At 40.1% G+C, this 12,948-nt stretch overlaps 1 protein-coding gene and 1 pseudogene across 1 annotated transcript; both read left to right on the forward strand.

The window, feature by feature from the left end:
- Nucleotides 1-5,704: 5,704 nt before the first annotated feature.
- LOC122655404 lies at nucleotides 5,705-7,125 on the forward strand. The gene is made up of 2 exons (XM_043849600.1): nucleotides 5,705-6,791; nucleotides 7,103-7,125. The coding sequence occupies exons 1-2, from the start codon at nucleotides 5,705-5,707 to the stop codon at nucleotides 7,123-7,125; spliced, it is 1,110 nt and encodes a 369-aa protein (XP_043705535.1).
- Nucleotides 7,126-10,551: 3,426 nt separating this feature from the next.
- Nucleotides 10,552-12,385, forward strand: LOC122655653 (annotated as a pseudogene).
- The last annotated feature ends 563 nt before the right edge of the window (nucleotides 12,386-12,948 follow it).

The raw sequence follows: 12,948 nt of genomic DNA on the forward strand, positions 1-12,948 counted from the left end.
TAAAAGAAAAAAATAAGGACAAGGGAGGAGATGAAGGGGCTTACCAGATATAATAAAAAAAGAGGGTCATGAAGAATGATGAGCTCTATAAAAAGTGCTAGGAGCAGCAACAAAAATCTCAATCCATGGCCAGTAAATGGAGAAATAACTTCAGACCCAGAAAACACTCGACCATGAATTTTAGTAAAACGAGAAATAATATAAAAGTTAAGTACAACTGAGAAATATCCAATAGAAAAAACTATCCTCATGGGACAGTGGAAAATGAAGGCACTAAAACTCAGGCCATAAATCCTTCCCTTCTCTTCCATTTGCAATGTAGAATACCTATCATTCTTTGAAAAATCAACCAAGAACGGATCACAATAAGCATAAAAAGGATTATGAATAACCTCATCTAAATAATCATAAAAAATTGGAGGTTTACTCAAATCAATCCTAGCAATATAACTATCGGCTATTTGCATAACTTGGTTTGCCAAATAAGGATCATGGAAATATGCTTGAAAGGCATTATGGCTAACATTGTCCTCCTCAATAAAATCGTCAAACCTAGGAGGTTTGGACAAATCAACATGTGAGACAATGAAATCCTTAAAATGACAATTATCTAAGTTTTCCAAAGAGAGAGGAGGAGATCGAATTTTCTGGCTTTCTATGTTATCATGAAAATCTGATTCTAAATCAATAAATTCACTAGGCTCACTAAAATCAGAAATTTCAGGCAAAAGGTGGACTTCCCCAGGTAACTCATCAAACCTCGCTTCACTAATATCTTTAGGAGACTCAATCTCAACAAATAAATTGTCATGAAAAGCATCTTGTTGGGAGTGACTCTCATTAACCTCAAATTGGGGTGGTGGACTTTCAATATCATTAAACTGGGGATGGGGCGGTTCATTCTGAACAGGAATCTGGTAGCATAGACTAGGTTCAGGCTGACTAGGTAATGTACCCGTTTCCTCCTCTTGCACCATGGTTATCAGTTGAGAGAGTTGCTTCTCCATGGCATTTTGGCCTGTTGTGAGAAGGTCTATGTATTTCTCAAGCTCATTAAGTCTGGCCTCCTCACCCATGTTTTGAAACTCAAGGGGTTGGTGATATGGTTCAAGGAGAGGTGGCACATTGAGATTTAATGGAGGGTTGGGCATTGGAGGACCAAACTGACCATGATATTGGAAATTGGGTGGTCCAGCTTGGTTATTCCATTGATCCCACAAAAAATCGGGATGATCACTCCACCCCTGATTGTAAGTCCAAAAGAATTGTATTGAAATTGAAGACTCACATTCTCATCACCATAGCTACCCCCATAAAGATTAGGGCATCCTTCCATAACATGGATTGTCTGGGGAAGTGACCAATCAAAATTTCCCGAAAGCCCATAGTTGGGTTGGGGAGCAAAATTGTACTGGGGTGGTGCAAAATTGTTCTCTCTCTCACTACTTTTGGCTTCCCTAATCTGTTTAAATATTTCCTCCAAAATCATGGTTGCCTTAGCATCGGTCCATCTTTCCCCCAAAGTCTTATTTGGAAGTGTATCTTCCATTATTCTAAATTAATCACCTATCCCAAATTGAGGTCTCCCATAAAAAAAAGTTTAAAGAAAAATAAAAGACTAGAAAAAAAAAATACTAAAAACAAGAGGGAGCCCAAGGTAGATAGTGCATCTATCCCTCAGAAATCGAAACAATGGTTCCAAAGCTATAAGGTTGCCATATAGGTTGACAGCAAGGGAACCCGTATAGTCTTCACGAGCCACCTACGGGCGACTCCAAATGGATTCTGATGTAGGGTGGAGGACTACTATACGTTTATGTCTCCAACGCTCTCACTATGTCGCTTTCCTGTTATCAAGAGTGGTCACCTCCAAAGATAAGTCACATGCCAATCCAAACCACCCAACGAATCAAGGGGCACCAAGATTGGCTGGGTTTGGGCATATGAAGGACACGAGGAGATATACACCACTCTATTTAATTAACTTAAAAGTAATGCAAAGTGAACCAAATTAAAGTGTTAAATTAAACTAATTAAACTAATGAAAATTAATGCATCCTAACTCATAAGCATCTAACAAAATTAAGGGATTAAATTGGCGTCCTAACACATGAGCATCTAACCTATCAAACTAAAGCGAATTGAAAGGAATAACAAAAACGCAGCCACACTTCATAATCACATAAAAAGAAATAAGGGAATAAAAGTGCATCCACATACCACAACCATATAAAAAAATAAAAGAAATAGAGGGAGAAGAAGAAGAAGATAGAGAGAGATAGAGGAAAGGGAGAATGAGATTAAGGGTTTAGAGAATGAGATACCTTGATGTGCTTGAATACTTGAATAAACTCACCATGGCTTCCTCTTCTAAATCTCCATGTCTTGTCATCAACATAGGAACTTAGACTAGGAAGCTTTAAACTAAAACTATTACAACCATTAAACTAGACTTATGAAATCAAAACTAAAAACTTAAGCCAAAAATAGGAAAAGAAGAGAAAATTTCACTAAGTGAATGAAATAAAAATTACACTAAAAAACTGAATTAAAATTGAACTAGAAACTAACTAAAAACTGAACTAAAACTAACTCCTTACAACCCAGAGGGCAAGGGGTATTTATAAGGGGAAGAGAGGAGAAGAGAGAACAGGGAAGTGTAGGAGAAATATTCCCTAAGAAAAGAGAATATTCTCTTCTCCTTCCTCTTTTACAATGCATTGAATCCTAAAAAAAAAGAAAAAAATAGAAAGAAGAAGAAGAGAAGATTGTTTACATAGACCTTCTATTTCTAGAAAAGTAAACTTCCAATTCTAACAAGTGCTTCTTTTTCTTTGTAGATATCTTCTCCAAACAATAAAATCAAAGCATCTTTGATTTTTCAACTTTCCATAGGTGAGAGAATATCTTTCAAAATAAATCTATCCCAAGTAGAATTCCAGAAGTGCCCTTGAGAAGTTGGAGGAGAGAGAGAGAGTAAGGGTGATGACTAGGATTCCTTCAAGAATAAATAAAATACCCATTCTGTCCTTTAGAAAACGTGGAGCATGGGGTGCTTATATAGGCCTCACCATTGTGTTCCTTGCGAAAAATCACCCAAAATAGACCCAAATTTCGTCCAATTTGGAGTTCGGGAGCCCAAGATATCTCAAGTTGAAGTTGGACTGTCTAGAGCCCTCCAAATGGAATCTTTCGGGTACAAGAAATATAACTTTTGGTTATTGCGCTAAGACCCCTGGCATCTGAACTTTTGCTTCATTTTGTCCCTGTCCGACTGTCAATAATTACAAATAAACCCCTATAGACCATTTTCGCACTTCGTTATGGAAACGGCCGTAACTTCTTCGTTTCAACTCGGAATCAAGTGCCGTTTGAACCGTTGCGAAGCTGACTCGATGGGCTACGCATCCAAGCCATTAACACCTCTAAACAGCTTAAAAACATTTTCTTAGCATCATCTCCTCCATTTTCACAAGAATTCACCTAAAACCTGAAAAGCACAAGAAAGCACCGAGTAACTCTGTCCAATGTGGTAAAATATATGTTTTATGCCCTAAGATTTCACACATAAATGTGCTCATCACTTGCGTTCTAGATTGGAGCATCCTGCACAAATTAAAATGGGTGAGTTACTTATGGGTAGTGTAAGAGAAGAATTAACAATGTATTTATTTATATTGTTCATAACCCAATTAGGATTAGGTTTTTCTAAGGCCACCACAGCTTTGTTCTTAACTGCCCAAATGAATTAACAACTTATGGAAAAGACACTATAAAACCATCGGAGCATTTGTTTATCTTTCTTGAGAGAAATGAAGACTTGGGTGCAGAATGATTTCAGATCCGGTACATCGATGTGGTCCGTTCTTAATCCAAGAGGACCTCCAGCCCAGATATGCTTTACCCATTGACCGGAAAGAAAGAGATGCTTTGCAAATTCCTCCCCATTCTCACATAGAGCACAACTATTGTCAATCTGGATCCATCTGGAGAGAATATCCTTAGTGGGTAACCCTGCATTGATCAAACGCCAAATGAACAATTTAAATTTTGGTTGAATTGGACATTTCCATAAGAACTTCCACCAAGCAGAATCAACAGAAGAGATAGTCGTAGTCTCAGAGATGAGTGACTGGGCAACTATTTTGGTAGTAAGAACACCATTTGGTGCCTTAATACAGTACCAGTTTTCAGATGATGAGGACGTATTTATAGAGATGACAGTAGCAGTGCTCTGGACATTGAGCACCGCATTAAGTCGAGAGACATTCCAGGTGTCATTGGAGATGAAGGAGCTTACCAAAGCAGATCTATCTCCTGATGGAATGGGTGATGGTTGTAATGCCATTTTGTTGTGGAGTGTATACATAACTGGATTGTTGAAGAACGCCCAAGATTTGAAAAAAAATTAAAGTATCTTTGTTAAAAATTCTCGGCCATTGTCGGACCGAATTTGGCGGATGGAGATTTGAAATTGAGTTTTGACTAGTGTAAAAAAAATTCCAAATAATGGAATTGACCTCTATTTTGTGGTTCATTAAGTATACCTATGTTGAACAGGAATAGTCATCAACAATATTTAGAAAATAGCAAGCGCCGGAGGGTGAAGGTGTGTGATAAGGCCCCCAAATGTCGGCCTGAATTAATTCAAAACAACATTTAGTAGAAATGTTACTAGAAGGGAATGGTAACCGAGTCTATTTTGCAAGTGGAAAAATAGTGCAAACATCCTTACTTTTAAAAGAAATATTAGGGTCTAAATGGTTCGATTTATTAAGAAGGGTAGGGGAGCACTGCGGAGGCCAAAGGAGGGGAAGACTCCAAGTAGTAGAGACCACCATGTCTTTTATCCGTCGCAAAAAACTGTCTTCGTCTGTTGGTCCTGAAAAAGAAAAGAATTAGAGAGAAAAACAATTAGACAATTGGTTTGGGCAGTGAGTTTACTCACAGATAAGAGATTAAATTTAGAAGAGAGAACATGTAGTACATTATGAAGAGAAAGATGTGGAAATAGAGGGACATTAACAACACGGGTTACAGGGGCAGCGAATCCATTAGGTAACCGTATAGAAATGGTGGTGGATGGGTTAGAAGTGGAAAATAAAGTGGGGTCAGCGACCATGTGATCTGTTGCACCGGTGTCAATAATCCAATAAAAGGAATGAGGAAATGCAAGGAGAGTTGTACCTGCTAGATTAATCCATAATTAATTGTTTTCCTAATTGCAAGGAGAGCTATTTTGGTGGTCTTTTCATAATTGGTCGATTTGTATTGCTCGTGTGGTAGTCCTTTTCTCTGTCGGTTTATATCAGAATTTAAACTGAAACTATTGGAGATAATTTACCCATCCGTTACAGATCAGTAGATAACTCTCCCAGATCAGCAGATAACTCACCCATCAGATGACGTGGATATATTTGCGTAGTATACTACTTCACCAATCCACTGAAGTGGTGGAATCTTGTACGATTAAATCACTTACCCACCTCACCGTTTGCTTCTTTGATCTATCTCCCAGCCACAATTCTTGGCTTGTAATGTTAATCACGTATCTACATGAGACTATATATACCCCATCTCTTGGGATATGAAAATAGGGAATAAAATTCTTCATTCCAGCCATTATTAATCCGTTCTCTGTCCTACAACTTTATCATGGTATCAGAGCGAACCTAGTTATTTGCTTCATACTACCTCGTTCGTCATGGTTGACGATTCTGTCAAACCAGTCGATCCCTTCAAAGACCCTTATTCTCTTCACCATTCTGATAATCCCACTGCTGTTCTTGTGTCACCTCCTTTGAATGGTGATAATTACAACACTTGGGTTAGAGCTATGAAAATGGCATTGAGAGCCAAAAACAAGCTTGGGTTCGTAGACGGAACCATCTCAGCGCCTGTTTCTATAGCGGAAAATTTTTCTCAATGGATTCGTGTTAATGACATGGTTACTTCTTGGCTTCTTCATTCACTCACACCAGAACTGGCAATCAGCGTCATTTATGTGGATTTAATCCATGAAATCTGGATTGATCTTAAGACTCGATTTTCTCAGCCCAATACGACCAAGCTTTATCAGATCAAGCTTGCTATCGCAGACTGGAAGCAGGACAAACTCTCCATCTCTGCTTGCTTCACCAAGCTGAAGACGCTCTGGGATGAGCTATCTTTATACATATCTGTACCTACTTGTAGTTGTGGTGCATCTAAAGAACTCAACCTATTTTTTCAACAAGATCAAAGCATGAAGTTTTTACAAGGGCTCCATGAGTCTTTTGCTCCTCTGCGCAGTCAGTTACTTCTCCAGGATCCCCTTCCACCAGTTGCAAAATTATATTCATTGGCATTGCAAGAAGAAAAACAACGTGAAATCACTTCAGCAACCTTCGCCAAGCCAGAGGTTTCAGCGCTTATCTCCAATGTCCCAAAGACTATTTCTTCTAATCGTGGACAGCGCACTCGCCCACACTATGACCATTGTAACATGGATGGACATACTATTCAGATGTGTTATAAACTACATGGGTATCCTCCCAGGACTCCAATGCATTGTACCCACTGCGACAAGGATGGCCACACAGTTTCCACTTGTTATAAATTGCATGGTTACCCACCAAAGAAGAGTGCAGCTTCAAATTCTTCTCAGCCTAAAGGTTTACAAGCAGCTGGTTTGGTTGATAACCAGATTATCTCCTCAAGCCTCGTTAGTCCTTCCATCTCCGCTGATCAATATGCTCAAATCCTTGTCATTCTTCAACAAGGTAGTACCCCACCTTCTGTTAACATTGCAGGTAAAGCCTTATCTTTAATTGTTTCCACAAGTCATGATTGGATCCTCGATTCGGGTGCCAATGAACATATATGTTCCTCTCTAAATTCTCTGACTTCACTTGAATCTATTTCTAATTCTATTCTTGTTCAATTGCCCGATGGCACACATGCACCTATCTCTAACATAGGATCTCTTAAATTATCCCCTGATTTTCACCTCCACCATGTATTACATGTTCCCACCTTTAAATTTAACTTACTGTCTATTTCTAAAATCACCAAATCTTTAAATTGTTCAGTAACTTTCTTCCCTGATTTTTGTGTTTTTCAGGACCTGTTAACGAAAAAAAATGATTGGACTGGGCCATGTACATGATGGAATCTATTACCTCTCTCGGCCAACCAGCCTTCTTTCTTCCACATCTCATTCATTTGACTGATGGCATTGGCGGCTTGGTCACCCATCATCTTCTGTTTTACGCACTCTTGTTCTCTCCAATCCTTTTATTGTTATTTCCTGTTCTAATGAATGTAATATTTGTCCTTTGGCCAAACATTCATGGTCACCTTTTCCTCTTAGTGATACATGTTCAACGTGTCCTTTTGAACTTTTACACTGTGATATTTGGGGGAAATTTAATACACCTAGTATTTCTGGATCTCATTATTTTTTGACCATTGTGGATGATTATACTCGATGCACATGGTTGTATTTAATGAAATACAAATCTGAAACCAAGAATCATGTGCGTGCTTTCTTTGCTCTTGCCTCAAATCAATATAATGCTCGAGTAAAGACTACTCGTACTGATAATGGTCTTGAATTCTTAGATAAAGATCTCCAAGAATCCCTCCAAACCCTTGGCATCCACCATCAAACCAGTTGCGTCGGCACTCCGTAACAAAATGGAGTAGTAAAACGCAAGCACCGTCATCTTCTTGCAGTTGCTCGTGCCTTGTGTTTTCAAGGTAATTTACCTCTTCATTTTTGGGGGGAATGCGTCTTAACCGCTGCCTATCTCATCAACAAATCACCATCTCCGCTTCTCTCTGGGAGGACCCCTCATGAATTGCTCCTTGGCACACCACCATCTTATACCCATCTTAGGGTGTTCGGCTGTCTTGCATTTGCTCACAACCATTCTCCTACTCGGCAGAAATTTGACACCCGTTCTAAACCGGGTATTTTTGTTGGTTATCCATTCGGCCAAAAAAGATACCGTATATATGACATGGAAACTAAAGTTATTTACACATCTCGTGACGTCTTTTTTCATGAGACTGTCTTCCCATACAGTGATTTACCTGCTGCTCCTATATCCCACACTGTTCTACCCACTCCCATATTTGTTCCATGTAACACACCTTTTGATCTCCCTCTTCCGGTGGACCCCAACCCTACTGCACCTTCCAAAAGTACAGCTTCACCACCTCCTACCACTCCATCATCCACTAAATCATCCCCCTCATTACCAAGTGTTGCTCCACCTTGTACCCTGTTACTTTCTCCATCACACGCTGCATCTTCCACCCTATTACCAAGTGCTCCTCCATTGCCATGTGCCGCCCTCTGTTGACTCTCACATTGAGCCCTCCTCCTTCGCCCAGGCTGCTAAGGATCCTAAATGGAAGGACTCCATGGCTGCTGAGATAAGTGCTTTAGAACGCAATGGCACATGGTCTATTACTACATTACCTCCGCATAAGAAACCTATCGGCTGCAAGTGGGTTTATAAGGTGAAATTTCGATCTGATGGTACTGTTGAACGTTACAAAGCCCGCCTGATCGCGAAGGGCTTCACCCAGACTGAAGGGCTTGATTACCATGAAACTTTTGCTCCGATTGCTAAATTAACGACTGTTCGATGCCTTCTTGCTATTGCTGCCATAAAATCTTGGTCCCTTCATCAATTGGACGTCAACAACGCCTTCCTCCATGGTGATCTTCATGAAGAGATCTACATGACTCTTCCCCCTAGTTATTGTACAAAAGGGGACCGCCATGTTTGTCGTCTTAATAAATCCCTATATGGTTTGAAACAGGCCGGTCACAACTGGTTTGCCAAGCTCTCTATGGCATTGGGTCAAGCTGGTTATATTTCTTCCTCAGTGGATCATTCTTTATTTACCAAACGCCGCCCATCCGGCTGCACCTTCGTTTTGGTCTATGTTGATGACTTACTGATCACTAGTGATGATCTGGTTGAAATTACATCTTTGAAACAACATCTTCACCATACTTTTTACATCAAGGATCTGGGCTTACTCAAATATTTCCTTGGGGTTGAAATTGCTCGCTCAGATCAAGGTATTTTTCTTTGCCAGTGCAAGTATGTTTTGGACATTCTCTCTGATATGGGTATGATGGCCTGTCGTCCTACTGCTTCCCCCATGGAGCAACATCTCAAGCTCAACCTTACTGATGGGGATCCTTTACCCGATCCTTCTATCTATCGGCGTCTAATTGGTCGACTAATATATCTCACTTTCACTCGACCCGACATCAGCTACTCTGTTCAGGTTCTCAGCCAGTTCATGCAAACTCCAAGGACACCCCATCTTGCTGTTGCCCTTCGTGTTCTCCGCTTTCTCAAGACAAGCCCAGGTCATGGAATTTTTCTCTCTGCCAGCAGTCCATTGCAAATTCAGGCTTATGCTGATGCCGATTGGGCTGGCTGCCCATTCACTCGCCGATCTACCACTGGCTATTGCATACTTCTTGGTAACAATTATATTTCATGGCGCTCCAAGAAACAATCCACGGTCTCTCGCTCCTCTGCTGAGGCTGAGTACCATGCCATGGCTTAGGCTTCTTGTGAAATCCAATGGCTGATTTACCTACTCACTGACATGGGCATTCCTCACTCTCAACCGGCGTTACTCCATTGTGACAATCAATCGGCTTTACACATCGCCGCCAATCCTGTTTTTCATAAGCGCACGAAGCACATCGAACTTGACTGCCATTTCATCCGTGAAAAGCTTCAGAGTGGTCTTCTCCGCACTACTCATATTTCCACTGCTGGCCAGCTTGCTGATGTATTCACCAAACTGTTGGGTCACTCTCGCTTCCGCGAACTTGTTGGCAAGTTGGGTGGGTTGACTATTTTTCAACCCCCTCCACCTTGAGGGGGGTATTATATTGGAGACAATTTACCCATCCGTTACAAATCAGCAGATAACTCTCCCAAATCAGCAGATAACTCACCCATCAGATGACGTGGAGATATTTGCGCAGTATACTACTTCACCAATCTACTGAAGTGGTGGAATCCTGTATGATTAAATCACTTACCCACCTCACCGTTTGCTTCTTTGATTTATCTCCCCGCCACAATTCTTGGCTTGTAATATTAATCACGTATCTACATGAGACTATATATACCCCATCTCTTGGGATATGACAATAGGGAATAAAACTCTTCATTCCAGCCATTATTAACCTGTTCTCTGTTCTGCAATTTTATCAGAAATAAGTTTGAGATGTTTCTTATTTTCCTTTCCCTAATACCAATTTATCATATGTTTCCGGGACAATCTGAATTCCATGTACCCTTATGAGTTTTGATCACATTTGGGCTTTATCAGAACTCAGAAACTCAAGGGTTTTTTTTTTTTTTTTTTTTTTTGCACTAATTTCTTTTTTGCTCTTCTTTAAATTTTGATAACAATTTTTAGCTGTCTTGACTGAAAAATATTGACTTTCTGTACTACTATGGATTGGAAAGTATGTTGGGAACTCTTGCTGTAAATGAGAATTTAGGGATTTTTACCATTTCCTGAACAAAATGATGAAATAGAGTTTGATTTATTTCTCAGGTTCTTGTTGTGATTGACATCCTAAACTAGACAACCTTTTGCAATTTGAAGGTAGGGTGTTCTATGATCAAGGACCTCGAGAAGGCTCAACCTTGACCAGAGAATGGCTTCAACTGGTGATGAAAGAGGCTTAGAGGAAGGTGGGAAAGATTTAGGATCTGGTGCTGTACCAAATAAAATCAAGTCTTCTGTTGCCATTCTCGTTTCTACCTCTAAAAGGGAATTGTTAGACCATAAAGACTCTCATAAAGGTGCTTTGGATTTCTTAACAGCGGTTCCTAGTAAAGTCGGATTCCTGAAATTCGCTTCAGCTACTCTAGCATCTCCATCAACCAGGTTCCTGCAACTTGCTAAGGAAAGAGATGAAATTTCACGTTCAGTTCATTCTTCATCAGAAATTGGTTTCCGGGAACGTTTAAATTTGATCTTAGTTCAGAAAATTGATTGGGTTTCTCTGTGGAAAATCTTCAAAAAATGGATCAGAAACCCAATGAACATTGCTGTATTTGTTTGGATTATCTGTGTTGCTATTTCGGGTGCAATCCTGTTCCTTGTCATGACAGGAATGTTGAACCATGTCGTACCAACGAAATCCCAAAGAGATGCCTGGTTTGAAATCAGTAATCAAATCATCAATGCTCTCTTTACTCTTATGTGTCTTTACCTACACCCAAAGCGATTTCACCATCTTGTGCTTTTATGTAGATGGAAGCGAGACGACATATATAGATTCAGAGACACTTACTGCAAGAATGGCACTTACAAACCCCATGAATGGGCTCACATGATGGTTGTCTTGGTTCTACTCCATGTGAACTGTTCTGCTCAGTATGCCTTGTGTGGCTTTAGCTTGGGATACAAGAGATCAGAACGACCAGCCATTGGAGTCGGTCTCTGCCTTGCTGTTGCAATTGCAGCACCAGCATTTGCTGTTGTATACTGCATTATAAGCCCCCTTGGGAAGGAGTATGAGTCTGAAATGAATGAGGAAGCACAGGATCATATGGTCACTGTTGACACTGACAGTTCAAATCACCTAAGGGTGAATTCTTTTGAGAAGAGATTCTCATTATCATCTAGACATGAGCAGAGGATTGCAGAAAACAGACCCGAGTGGAGAGGAGGTTTATTTGATTATTGGGATGATATTTCTGTTGCTTATCTCACATTCTTCTGTAGTTTCTGTGTTTTTGGGTGGAATATGGAGAGACTTGGGTTTGGGAACATTTATGTTCATATTGTGACTTTTCTTCTGTTTTGTACTGCTCCCTTTTTGGATTTTCGGTCTTGCTGCCATTAATATTAACGACGACATTGTTAGAGAAGCATTGGGCATCACAGGGATTTTGCTTTGTGTATTTGGCTTGCTATATGGGGGCTTTTGGAGGATCCAGATGAGGAAGCCAGATGAGGAAGAAATTCAATTTGCCTACTAATGACTTCTGCTGTCGTAACCCCACAGTGACTGATTTTGTAATGTGGCTTTTCTGTTATTCATGTGCTCTTGCTCAAGAAGTGCGGACGGTGAATTTCTATGATATTGTGGAAGATAAATTTTACAGAAAACAAATGGATGAGAGTAGCGAGAGGGTACTGTCTCCTTTGCCCATGGTGGAGGAAGATTCAGTTCCAACAAGCAAGGACAACACCATGACACCACCTTGTCCATCAGTGATACAAAGAGAAGATACACAGCCATGCCCCTTTCAAAATGGCACTGTAAACTGTAAAAAGAATGGTGGTGTGTGGCGATCTATCTAATGAAGGAAAATTTTTTACTGAACACCTTTATTCATACATGTTCTCTACTTCTTTCCCTTATTTTTTGTTCTCTGTGTAACATCATTTTGTTTTTGTCAGAGATTGACCTTAGTTCCACTATAAGCTTCTGTAGGTTTTTTATAAAACAATTCTTTACAGAAGTGCTTTTGTCTCAAAAGCTTTGTATAGTTACAATCAAAGAATAGTTTTTGGTTGTTGATCAACTGTAGTTTCTTCTATATTTGGTCTGGAATGTCCCATATGTTTTAGGTGATCAACTTGTGCTTTTCCGAGAAGCCATAGCATTAACAATTATAGCCCTAGATGACTTGTTTTCAATCCCTGTGAATGATTGTGATAGTAGAGAAAAGAAGGGGAACAGAATACATCCTTCTATGAGGAATGCATTTTTCAGCTACTGTTATCAATTCAATCCTTATTGACAAGAATGAAACAAATTTTGTACACCAGTGGCCTTTGACAACAGCACTATAATAATGTTGGGGCACTGTTCTCTGTGCCGCAGCGCAGCCTGCACCCAGGCACATGGGGGTGGGCACAATGACCACCCTGCCCCCCTGCACAGGCTGCCCATGT

Source organism: Telopea speciosissima, chromosome 3 (genome assembly GCF_018873765.1).
Source record: "Telopea speciosissima isolate NSW1024214 ecotype Mountain lineage chromosome 3, Tspe_v1, whole genome shotgun sequence".
NCBI lineage: Eukaryota > Viridiplantae > Streptophyta > Magnoliopsida > Proteales > Proteaceae > Telopea > Telopea speciosissima.